This window comes from Sinocyclocheilus grahami, unplaced genomic scaffold (assembly GCF_001515645.1).
Source record: "Sinocyclocheilus grahami isolate Dianchi unplaced genomic scaffold, SAMN03320097.WGS_v1.1 scaffold103.1, whole genome shotgun sequence".
NCBI lineage: Eukaryota > Metazoa > Chordata > Actinopteri > Cypriniformes > Cyprinidae > Sinocyclocheilus > Sinocyclocheilus grahami.
In genome coordinates this window covers 89,921-103,136 of record NW_015505282.1, presented here as the reverse complement: position 1 = coordinate 103,136, position 13,216 = coordinate 89,921, and the positions used below count along the sequence as shown (strand labels likewise).

General features: G+C 36.9%; 1 protein-coding gene across 2 annotated transcripts in view; it reads left to right on the top strand.

The window, feature by feature from the left end:
* The first annotated feature begins 3,712 nt into the window (after positions 1-3,712).
* The window catches only part of gmppb (GDP-mannose pyrophosphorylase B), a 36,689-nt gene continuing 27,185 nt past the window's right edge, over positions 3,713-13,216 (top strand). The window contains exons 1-7 of one of the 2 annotated variants that reach the window (XM_016276484.1): positions 3,713-3,879; positions 4,594-4,790; positions 4,882-4,962; positions 5,056-5,104; positions 7,479-7,621; positions 7,892-8,050; positions 8,860-8,938. In XM_016276484.1, coding sequence (XP_016131970.1) covers positions 4,662-4,790; positions 4,882-4,962; positions 5,056-5,104; positions 7,479-7,621; positions 7,892-8,050; positions 8,860-8,938 — 640 coding nt within the window. In that variant the 5' untranslated portion in view covers positions 3,713-3,879; positions 4,594-4,661. Of the gene's footprint in view, positions 3,914-4,593; positions 4,791-4,881; positions 4,963-5,055; positions 5,105-7,478; positions 7,622-7,891; positions 8,051-8,859; positions 8,939-13,216 lie in introns of both variants that reach the window. The other variant, XM_016276483.1, reaches the window with a different exon arrangement.

The following is a 13,216-nucleotide window of genomic DNA, read 5'->3' as shown; positions in this document are numbered from 1 at the left end:
CGGAATCAGCCAGACTGCATCTAATCTGTCCAGTCAGGGCACTGAGAAGATACATTTCTTGCACACAACAGATAAGACATACCGATCAGCTGTTTGTCTGTTATGGAGACTCTGTGCAAGGCCAGGCGGTGTCCAAGCAGAGGCTGGCAAAATGGGTGGTCAGGCTGATAGAGCTAGCCTATCACAGCGCAGGGATGCCTGCTCCAAATGGAGTGGTGGCCCACTCTACAAGAGGAGTAGCGGCCTCCTGGGCATTGTTTAGAGGGGCCTCTCTGGAGGATGTGTGTGCAGCAGCTGGTTGGTCATCATCTATGACATTTGCCAAATTCTATCGTCTGGATGTTGCTACGACAGTCTCATCAACTGTCCTGCAAACAGTGGAACAGACATGATCTGGTGAACCCGCTGATTTAACTGTGAATGACAGGAAAACTAATAAATGTTCTGTTAGCATGAATTGGTTTCCTTGAGTTTATTGCCCTGCTTTGGTTTTTTTTCTCCCCTCCTGACCTTATCTGGTACACAGTTGACCCACACGGCGTGGTCACTCAGGGAGCACTTGTCACTAGTCGGCAAAAGAGAAAGCGCTCGCACCTGTATTTATAGACTGTGATTGCAACCGTGGTTAATTTGATATACCGTCTCCTGACAGCTCATCCTTAGCGAGGCTGACCCATACTGTGGCGTGTTGACTTCATTCACAGAACTAGGTTACCCACGTAACCCCTCGATATGTGATATATATAAATATGAGACAATACTCATACAGGGGCATTTTTGCCCCAATATCTTGAATTTTAGGGCATAAATGCATTTATGGAGTTGTTGCCCTGCATCATATTTGTCAGTCAACTGTATGAAATGTAAGATGATGTACAGTTCTGGGGGCGGGGCCAGTGAGTTAACTGCGTTAAAATATTTTAATTGCGTTATTTTTTCATAACTAATTAAGTTAACGCATTAAACGGACAGCCCTTGTTTAAATACAAAGTTCTCTCATGAAACTCTAGATAGGTCAAACTCAATCTGACATATGACATCATTATTCACAGGTTGCAGCTGATTGGTTTATTTTCACATCAGCAGCCAATGAGCTTACTGCTCAACACTCAAATACTTGGCTAGTGCTTGCTGTAGCAGCAGCAGCGCACTTCAGAAACCCTCCACCTCCCCCAGCTCTACCTGTATAGATCTGCTATGGGGTAATGTCATGTATGCTATGGGGGTTATTCATGTATGTTATATGTGCAGCAGCAGTATTTCTTACATGCTCACAGCAGCATGTCTGTGGATGTATTGGCAGTATCAAGTCTCGGTACTTGCTCTGCTGCAGCACATAGCAGATCTATTCCGCCAAGACCCAACACATTAGTTTATTTTAGTGCTGTCAAACAATTAATGGCATCCAAAATAAAAGTTTTTGTTTACATAATATATGTTTGTGTACTGTGTATATTTATTATGTATATATAAATTCACAAACACAGTATATATTTTGAAAATATTTACATGTATATATTTATATTCATATAATTTATATTATATATACTGTAAATATATGTAATATACAAACATAAACATTTTCTGAAATATATACATTCATGTGTATTTATATATAAATAATTAATATACACAGTACACATATATGTTATGTAAACAAAAATAATAGAAAGATTTTAGTTCCATCAACTTAACTGCCAAAACTTAAATAATTTATCATTATGCACTAGAGAATTTACTTGAACAACTGATTCATTTCTACAATGTAAAATAACCAAGACCTGACATTAATGAAAACCACTAAAACTAATGCAATATGCATTTCCTGAGGGACAGCAAAAAAACAAAACCAAAAAAAAAGCCAGCAAATGATAGCACCAGTCACAACAGAAAACTGATTAATTGTTAATTGTTGACATGAGACCTAAAAGCTACTTCAGTATGTTGGGAAAATGCCCCCCTTAACAACAATGTGCATTTACTGTTCTTACGAAGTTACGAAACATGTTACCTGTTTCTGATGTCATACAGAACTACCACATTTTGCTATAAGTTTGATTGCATCATATAATAATTGCTGTTAATAGTGTTCATCGTCTGTTTTATTACATCTTAAATTGAGTTGTCCGTACATTTCTGCCATATGTACATTAACTGACAGTCACCACTGATAAGCTACCACTAAATATTGTAGAAACTTAATTTGCTGTAAAGTTGCTTTGCAACGATTTGTATCGTGAAAAGCGCTGTACAAATAAACTTGAACTGTTAAAGTGTAATATGTTTAGATAATAGTTCAGCATGTGCAGGATGATGATGATGCATCAGTCAATGTGTCATTTAGAGAAATATACATTTACAAGGTAATTAGTTGTCATAGCACAAAGAGGCCATAGTACCCCACAACTGGGGCAAATTTACTGTATTACAGAAACAGAGTGATTCCAGAACCATCTTTCAAGAGCGGTTTGAACCAGCAGATAATACTGAGCACATCAGAGGCCGTGCTTGTGATTGAGCAGTGGCATTATGTCACATCAGCTTCAGATGAACTACAGCCAACAGCAAATACACACAGGCAGTATCGAAGTACATTTCTCAGAGAATGAGAAAAACAACACCTGTCCCTCTTCCTTCAGTTTTGCACCAGGTCAGATTTAATTACTCTGTCATTAGGAAGAAATTGAAGTGGCAGAGACACAAGTAATGTAAGAGCAGGCTTCATTTTACTTTGTTTTTTCAAGATGTGTTTTACATGTACACGTTTCCCACGTTCCTGTTAATATTCTCATTTAGACACAAGGTTTGAAAGTGCCTTTTTGTTTATTCGGTAACACACAAACAATCATCTGTGTGTTATATGTCTATACAAATAAGCTTTTTATTTTGAAGCACATACTGTATAAAGCTCAGTGCATTTATTTTTGTTTGGGTTTATTGTTTCTCATCATCACTGATCTGTGATGTTGAACATTACTACAAGTCCACTGCTGCAAACACGTCATTTTAAAGATCCAAATCATAAATAATGCTCTGACTGATCAAGACATGCATTAAACATGTCTTTGTGGAGTCCTTGAAACTCATGCACTACAGAAATCATGGAACCCGTTAAAACGGAAACTGTGCAAAGCAGAATTAATTATAAATGTAATTTATAGCATGATAAAATACTAGTATTAGGTGAGGCAAGTTACAATTCCAGGTTAGAGTTCAGGTGACATCTGGTGGACACTGTCGCCCACGAAGTCGCCCAGTTCTATTTATAACAAGTCAGGTTTGACCGTGAACACAAAATTCATCAATTATGAAACGAAGAGGATTAAGCTCTATATTATAAAAACATGGCGCGTGTAAACAAAACAAACAATATTGTCACACCATTTTTCATGCATTTTACATGTTATAAATAAAGCTGCTTGACTTTTCTTATGGAATGATTTTTGATTCGGCTCTTATTCACTTCCGCGCCACGTTGTTATTAAATGATTGGTCCATGAGGCCGCGTGTGTCATTTTAATGGGGGGAGACCATAGCCAATATTAACTGTTAATCCATTATTTTGTCATAAAACAAGTACTTATAAGATACTCTTCGATCGTTTAAAAGATGTCGGCAAGACGTAAAATCTTCCGTAATGTAAGGCAAATGTCCGGTGATTCCCTCGCAATAGTGGTACAGTCCATTGACCCATGACGCTCTAGTGGCTCCGCCTTCTTTCTGTCTCGTCATCACTGCGGAACTGAACTCTCTTCGTTACGATTCCGTGGTGAATATATTCATATTATAGCTCTGTAAATCTGTCAGAAACAGTGAATAGAGCTCATCTGTGGAAGTGACTTTAAAAGCCATCACCTTTGTTTTGTGGATCATTTGAAGGTAATAATCAAACCAGTGCAGCAGCTGAATCTGGGTGAGTTGATCATTAAATCATATGAAACATGAGCTGTTCAGTTTTACTGATATATAAACATCGCTAGTATGTGTGGACTACTGTTACTACTGATAATAATACTTGTTACACGTAACTGTTAAATTGTATTGGTTAAATTCTATTGTATTTGTGTTGGTATTCATATTTTATAATTTTTACATTAGTTAAATATTAAATGCTTGTAAATGACTTTACTTATGAACAAAGTATAATACAAAATTAATTACAAAAATAAAATAATATTTATTATTAGCATGATACCAAAAAAAGTTGATAGTGAAGGAAAAGCAGCCAACAAGTGTCCAGAATACATGGGAACTTCTTCAATACTGTTTAAAAACACATCCCAGAATGGTTGAGAAATTGTCCTGAGAGTTCAAAACTGTAAAGATGCTATGTTTAAGATTTGTCCTTACATCATTTCCAGTTGTGTTAGAATGTGTTTGTGTGTCCATACTTGACTGGATTTATATAATAATATCAGAGTCAAGTTCGTTGTTAGAGATGATTTTCAGGTATTACAGGTGTGCTGTGTGGGTGTGGTCTCATGGGACAATAAGAAGGTGTCAAATATGTCCCATTGTGACATTCACCAGAAGCCCTTTATAAACACTCATGTAATGAGGATTGTTGCAGATGTGTCTCATTTTGTTTCTCAGGCACCGTATATAAGTAATCGCACCTGATGCCCATCTGCGCTGACAGCGTCCCGCTCCAGTGACCCACGATGAAAGCTCTGATCCTGGTTGGTGGCTATGGCACCAGGTTACGGCCGCTCACGCTCACTGTGCCCAAACCTCTGGTTGAGTTCTGCAACAAACCCATCCTGCTGCATCAGGTGGAGGCGCTGGTCAAGGTAGCTCAGGAGGACAGCTTTCCCTACATTTGTGCTTTTTCTGATTGATCTACAGCATTGTAATGTTAATGTTTGATGTCTCTGTGGTCAGGCTGGAGTCCGTCATGTGATTTTGGCTGTGAGCTACATGTCTGAGCTGTTGGAGCGAGAGATGAGAGCTCAGGAGCAGAGGGTATGCTTGTTGCGTTTAACTCGTTTATTGCAGTTTCGTGTTTTTATGTGGTGAATATCAAAAGTCATATGGACTTATTTGTGATTTGCACAGCTTGGAATAAAAATCTCCCTTTCACATGAGAAGGAACCTCTAGGCACTGGTAGGTGAACATTTTCATATCGCTTTAATTTTCTGTTTTGAATTTTTACAAATCATAGCTTCATGGGAATGATACGAAACTTGGTGACTTTTATGGCATTTGGAATGTGAACACACACAAAAATTGAGGGCATGATTCGAGCAGGCTAAGTGGTCGTAATAAAAATAGTCACAATTGTGTTCTTCGGTCAAAAATGACCGACCATAGGAAATGAATGGGAAATCGACAAAAATTCAGAGAATTTTTGTGTGAACAATCTACAAATCTGCCACAATGCAGAAAAAAAGTGCACAGCAATGATGGATGATTCGAGCAGGCTAAGTGGTCGTAATAAAAATAGTCACAATTGTGTTCTTCGGTCAAAAATGACCGACCATAGGAAATGAATGGGAAATCGACAAAAATTCAGAGAATTTTTGTGTGAACAATCTACAAATCTGCCACAATGCAGAAAAAAAGTGCACAGCAATGATGGGGTTAAACTCTAAAACATCATGAGTGCAAAACCAACACATCCACTCACACACACTTATACACACACCAGTGTTAATTTGGACAGCAAATTTTGATTTAGTTTTAGTCAGTCTTTTGACTAAAATGCCATTTAGTTTTAGTCATATTTTAGTAATCTAAATAGTTTTTAGTTTTAGTCGACTGAATCTACAGTAAATGTAGTCGGCTAAAATCTAATGGGTTTAGTTAGAGTGCATTTATTAAGCATTTCTCTAAAATTTTCAAACTCATTATATAGGTTTGATATTAAGGTTTTATCATGATAGATAAAACCTATCTAATTTAACTGCGGTGACACAACATGCCTTTATGTTAAAATGAAATAAAACCACTTCTCATAAAGAACAAGAACAAGGTCTTCTTTTTAATGAAATACCAATGGTTATATTGGTTAATTATGCATTCTTTATAGCAACTTGTTTACCATATTCTTCATTCTTTCAAGCAGACATATTTATTTCTATAAATAAATTTAGATTAATCTTTAGGGCTACTAAAGTGATTCAGTCAAGAGCAGTGCGTGATTTTATGTCTTTCTTTTGTTGCTTGATTAACATCAATGACTCGGAACAATAGCAACTAAATTAGGCTGCTGTCCCTTTAAAACCGAATGCACAGCTGCACAGCAATGTACTGAGACACGTTCTCCCTACTGTTTATGTCCACTTAAGACGTAATCAACTGTGTTTACGTGAATACTCGTCAAAACGGACGATTCGACATCAGTTTGTGTGTAATTCTCCATTCATGAGACACGAAAGAGTACTCGCGCACTGTGAGACGCGCTCTCTCTGTGTACACTTCAGTGTGTGTGCTCAGAAAACTGGACTGAATTGAGTTCTCTCTTGCGTCGTCAGAGAGATTTATCCATATGTCTGCTCTTCTCTTACTCCCACATATTGACATTTTTTTACGTTTTATGTGACGTGCAGCAGGTGTATGTTAGCGTATGTCCCGCCGGTTCATATATACGCATCTAACCTCTGAACCACGCAGCAGATTCGTTCTGAATGAATCTCTTCCCAAATCGTCCCTCCCTAACATTTTCATCTTGTTTTTATTCGTTGACGAAAATGTCAATAAATATTCTTCAAAGTTTTTGTCATTCAAAAAGAGTTTTAGTTCGTTATAGTCTCGTTGTCGTCGGTGAAAAACATTTAATTGACGAAATTTTTCTTTTTTATAGAATTTTAATGTTTTGTGTAGCAAAATGCTTTCTCTGTGTTCAGGTTTGACTGTAGTAATAATAATTCAAAAACTGACGCTTCAAATCAACATTTCAAACAAAGAAAATCTAAACCTTTACAAAAAGTTGTCTTTGAGAATGTCTAAATATATATCCAAACCCACAATTTAATAAAAATAAGTATTTATGTCTAAAAACAATTAGAGAATTTATAGCCCTTTTATATAGAGCTATATAGGAATCTATGGGCTAAACCATGGAATTGTAGATGTTTTTCTTATTTTACTCCCACCAGATGGCACTAATCTGGCTTCAAAAATGGGATTTTAAAGGCATTGACTCTATTTTAACATGAAATATTGCATTAATTGATAAGTAATATAGAAATATTTTTTTTTACAAATTTGTATTATTTTCAATGGGCAGAAATTGATCATAATTATTGCATAAATATTAATTAGTGCCATGAAATTATCTCAAAATACAAAAGAAAAAATATTATTGAACAAAAATATATTACATTGATTTTACTGGGGCAAAAAAAAGCTACATTTTAGGTGTCCGGTCACTTTTGACCGTGAAAATGACAGGTGTGACTCCCAAATGAGGAGCACCAGAGGGTTAAATGCACAAACACAGCCAGTGTGAAACTGTAAATCTGATGTTTTTTCTCAGCTGGTCCTCTGGCTTTGGCGCGAGAGCTGCTGACCGATAACGAGGAGCCTTTCTTCGTTCTCAACAGTGACGTCATCTGCGATTTTCCCTTCGACGACATGCTGAGGTTCCACCAGCAGCAGGGCAGAGAGGGCACCATTGTCGTAAGAAACACACTTTCTTTGGAAATCCCAAATGTTGTGGAAACCACTGGCTGAGATTTAAATTATGCAATGTTGAAATATGACTCAACCCCATAGTCTATCCGAAGAGGTTTTACAGCTCCTTTCAATGCACTGTATAAAACAAGTAAATTTTTATACCCTAACCTGATAAATTTCTGCCTCTCTCATCTCTGAAGGAATATTTGACCCAACATTACTCACCTGTTACTCTGTTACTCACTTACTGGGATTATCTGGCTGATGTTTCAGGTGACAAAAGTGGAAGAGCCATCTAAGTATGGTGTGGTGGTGTATGAAGGAGACACTGGACGAATACACCGCTTTGTGGAGAAGCCGCAAGTGTTTGTCTCCAACAAAATCAATGCTGGGATGTACATCTTTAGCCCTGCCATGCTGAGAAGAATCCAGGTCAGGATTGACACAAACACCATCTCAGAAAACACTGTCATTTTGTATGGAATTTTCAAAAAATATACATTTTTCGACTGCAATTAAATGCATATTGCTTATAGGAAGCAACCTATGGTACATTGTTTGCATTATGACAGTTAGGTATTTTTCTCCCCTCAAAATCTAATTACCATAATGTGAAAAAATCTCATTCTCATTGTACTGCATTTATTGTGATTTACATAAAAAAATAATTGAATTACAGTTTTAACTGTAGTACAGTATAAAATTACTTTAAGTAAAGGCTTCAGTCATGATGTGAAAAATGTCTCCCTCGGTTCAAATCTACTAAATGAAACTTGGTGACCAACACACATATGTCACCAGAGAAAAGTCAGATTTTTTTACTGGAAGATCCAGTTATGACGTTTTTTTTTTTTTTAAAAGGTCAAAAATAATTTTTAAAATGAAACGAATGCATGGATGAACTGTTCAAAATAAGATCAATGACATCCATTTAGAAAATGTATAGGGTGAATTTCTATTTCATAGCAACTTTTAGTAAAGTATCGTTCATCAAAGTGTTATTAAAAAATATCTCACAGAATTATTTATGTAGTTGCAGTGTAAATGCATTCATACCACTTATGAATGAGAAAGTGTCTGTCAAATGTGTGATACAGTATCTCAGGTCATTTATGCGAGTGATATCTTTCAGGGAGTAGGACTGTTTTCTTTATGTGATTCCATAAATATTTGCTTACAGCACATTTAACTTGTTTTCATTTTGCTGAAAGGTTTAACCTTTTTCTGTATTTTGCACTCAGTTGCGGCCCACATCCATTGAGAAGGAAATATTTCCTGTGATGGCCGAGGAGGGACACCTTTATGCCATGGAGCTGCAAGGTAAAGGATCACGCAGCTTTCACCTGACACGTCTGATTAGGACTGCTCCAATACAATCATACATTAGCATTTATTACAAATATTACCTCCTTTTATTGATGTACACTGTCGTTCAAAAGTTGGGGTTCAGTAACAAGGCTGTATTAATTTATACATTTTTGATCAAAGTAAATTAGTGAAATATTATTGCAATTTAAAATAACTGCTTTCTATTTTAATATCTGTTAAACTGTCATTTATTTCTGTGATGCGCAGCTGTATTTTCAGCATCATTACTCCAGTCTTCAGTGTCACATGATCTTCAGAAATCATTCTAATATGTTGATTTATTATCAGTGCTGGAAACAGTTGTGCTGCTTCATATTTTTGGAACCTGTGATATTTTTTTCAAAATTCTTTGATGAATAAAAAGCTAAAAACGGTGTTTATTCAAAATAGAAATTTTGTGTTACAATCTACACTAATATTCAAAACTTTGGTGTCAGTACATTTTATTTCTTTTTTTTTTTTGTTGAAATAAATTAATACTCATATTCAGCAAGGGTGTGTTAAATGAATAAAAGGTAATAGTAAAGACTTATATTGTTAGTAAAGTTTTCTATTTTGAATAAATGCTGTTCTTTTTTACTTTTTATTCAATGTATCAAAGAAGTATCACAGGTTCCAAAAAAATATGAAGCAGCACAACAGTTTCCAGCACTGATAATAAATCAGCATATTAGAGTGATTTCTGAAGATCATGTGACACTGTAATGAAAAATTACAAAAAAATACAAAACAAATATTTGAAATTGCAATAATATTTCACGATATTACAGTTTTTTCAGTATTTTTGATCAAATAAATACAGCCTTGATTAGCATAAGAGACTATTAAAAATCTTACTGATCGGCAGTATATTTATCAACAGGTTTATTCGTATAAATTTGTACAGTTCATCTAAATAATCAGACGGATCGTTTACACTTAAAATTGCTAATCCCAACTCACTTAAACCTTAGGCTAACAAAATCCTGGCTCAAGTTTTTCCAGCGTTAACCCTGGGTTAGGAATTAACTAGTGTAGAAGTACAGCTAATGGAATAGTTATCGTACTTGGTGTTTATGGGCCATTAAGATTTGGGCTTTCAGCTTTACTCATTACATTCTTATTTGCATATTTGCTTTATCAGTATCATTGATTGGATGAATACAGAACACAACCGTTTTAAATAAGGGCTTACTTTGCTGTTTGCATCAGTTGGGCATATACGTATATAGAAAATTGTACCATTTAGTTTGATTGAATAATCTTTTTGGACAAAGACTAGGCATGGGCCGGTATGAGATTCTGACGGAATGATAACCATAGATAAAAATATCACGGTTTCACGGTATTCCGATTACAGCTCTAAAATATGTTATTTTTAAATGTCTTGGTAAAAAAAATTTTTTTATTCCCACTGAATACAATACATTTTATTTTTAAGAAACATAGAACATTTTGGAACACTCCATAAACATGACAGGCTAAATAATTAAAATACATAATTGAATTCTTCGTAATTAAATTAAGTGCAGTCACTTCAGTGGGCCTAAACCTGCAGCTCAACAATAACCAGAACATAAATAAATTATTTTCTGTAAAAAAAATTAAAAAATCCTTCTAAATAAAAAATAAATAAATGAACAAATAAATAAAAAATGCAGTGATTAAACCTGCAGCTCAACAAGGTTTTTGGAGACATGCTCACTTTCTACACATTCATCTTTCAGTCCAAGTTATGATCCAGGAATGTTCACCTTTCCTGGATTAAGTTTGGAGCGGTGAGGTACGAGGATGTGTGCACATACACGCATAAGGAAAGAGAGCGCGCGAGTGTCACACACACACACACACACACACACACACACACGTGCGTCTCTCCGTACAACACACAAACAGTGGAAAAGATACCTTTGTTTTTTAAATGTTGTGATTTTTAACAGATGTGAACAATGGCAGGAGGCTTAAAAGTATAGACGTGATACCAGCTAAATTTTATTGTACTAAATCGCAGAAACGTAGTACTTTAGTCTGCTATTCCTCGCTCTGTGAAGTAATGTTAACGTGAGGGAGCACGCTAGTTCACGTTTGCTGGTTAATTAGCCATGTTATCTGCCTCGGTAGCAAGCCAAATAGTATTTATTTCAACACTGAAACAAACGGCGGGTGGGTCTCTGTCTTGATCGGGGGTGAAAGAGGGAGAAATAAAGATGACACAGAAATATAGTTTATGTATGACCTGGAAGTATTTATTTAGCAATCGGCACTAAAACGTCATCTGTACGGAACATCGTTGTGTACAGAACATGGTTAGTCTACGTTACCCGAAAAATTCCCATATGACAGACTTGGTCTTTTTCGACGGGGGAAAAAGTTCCAGGGATTCATCTCCTTCGGCCATCCCACACACAGGTGACTCCGCTCGCACCAACCGGAGGGGAAGGGGGTTGTGTGACTCGCTACGTTCTTCGCTGCACACAACCGAGGGAGTCCTGCACTTTCCGTCTTTGATGACACGTAAAAAAACTGCGCATACCGCAGGAACGGTATAACAGAAAATTTTAGTGGTTTTGAAACCGTGACTTTTCCAAACCGCGGAATACTTTGAAACCGGTAAGCGTCCCATGTCTAACCAAGACTGAATATGGTCTCTTCTTTACTCTAACTAACACGTTTTTCATCACTGATTGACATTTTGATTTTCAATCAAACACTGTTTCTCTCTCTCACACACACACACATATATATACACACACATACTCACTCTCTCACACACACACACACAGATACACACTCTCTCACACACACACACACACGCGCACACATACACACTCTCACACACACACACTCACACACGTACACACTATTTCTCACACACACACATACACACTCACGCACGCACGCACACACATACGCACGCACACACATACTCACTCTCTCACACACACGTACGCACGCACATACACACTCTCTCACACACATACACACTCTCTCTCTCACACACACACACACACACGTACACACTCTCTCTCACACACACACAGTTTGTTTTTGTGAAAAGTGGGGACATCCCATAGGCGTAATGGTTTTTATACTGTACAGACCGTATATTCTATTGCCCTACACCAACCCTACCCCTAAACCTACCCCTCACAGGAAACTTTGTGCTATTTCAGATTTTCAATACACTCCATTCTGTGTGATTTGTAAGCGTTTTGAAAAGTGGGGACATGGGGTAATGTCCTGAAAAGTCACCTTCTCCTCGTAATACCTGTCATACCTTTGTCATTATACAAATGTATGTCCTCATTTGTAACAAAAACGCGCGCGCACACACACACTAACTCACTAACTCACTCACTCTCACTCACACACACACACACACACACACACTCTCTCTCTCTTTCTCACACACACACACTCTCACTCACTCTCTCGCTCTCGCATACACACACACACATTCACACTCTCTCACGCACACATACACGCGCACACACACACTCTCTCACACGCACACACTCTCTCAATTCAATTCAATTCATATTGCTTTATTGGCATGACATACTTAAGTACATATTGCCAAAGCATTGCACATAGCAATATACATCCATAAACAAACAAACAAAACAAAAATACATGTAAAATACATCCATATATATTTATATAAAATTGATGGTACTACTAATGGAGATGTGTTCACTCTTTAACTCTTAGTTTGTGGCATTTATAAATATAATGTGCTACCAAAGAGGAAGTAGGTCCTTCACCAAGTAATATTCTTAATTTGTGGTTTTCATGGATCGACTGGAACTCAGGAATGCTCTGCTGTATTTGACTGTACAGTGAGTCTCTTAAGGATGTGTATTTGTCACAGTGAGGGAGGAAGTGCTCCTCCGTCTCTACTGATCCTGATCTACATTCAGTACAGAATCGCTCTTCTTTAGGTAACCACGTGTTTTTATGTCATCCTCTCTCTATGGCCAGCTGGTGGTCACTCAGTCTGTACTTGGTCAGTAAATGTCTGTGTGTTATATTCCTGACTGAGACCAGATAGTCAGCCAGACTGTACTCTCTGTTGAGTTTCAGATAACATTGGAGACGACTTTGGTCTTTGGTTTGTTCTTTCCAATGCTGTATGTATGTCTCCTTCTCTTCATTCATAATGTCTTTGATTCTCCCGTGTTTTTCAGGGTTGGTGATATCGAGTGCTTTGTTAGTCAGATCTGACACCATTACACAGAGATGACTTTTTTG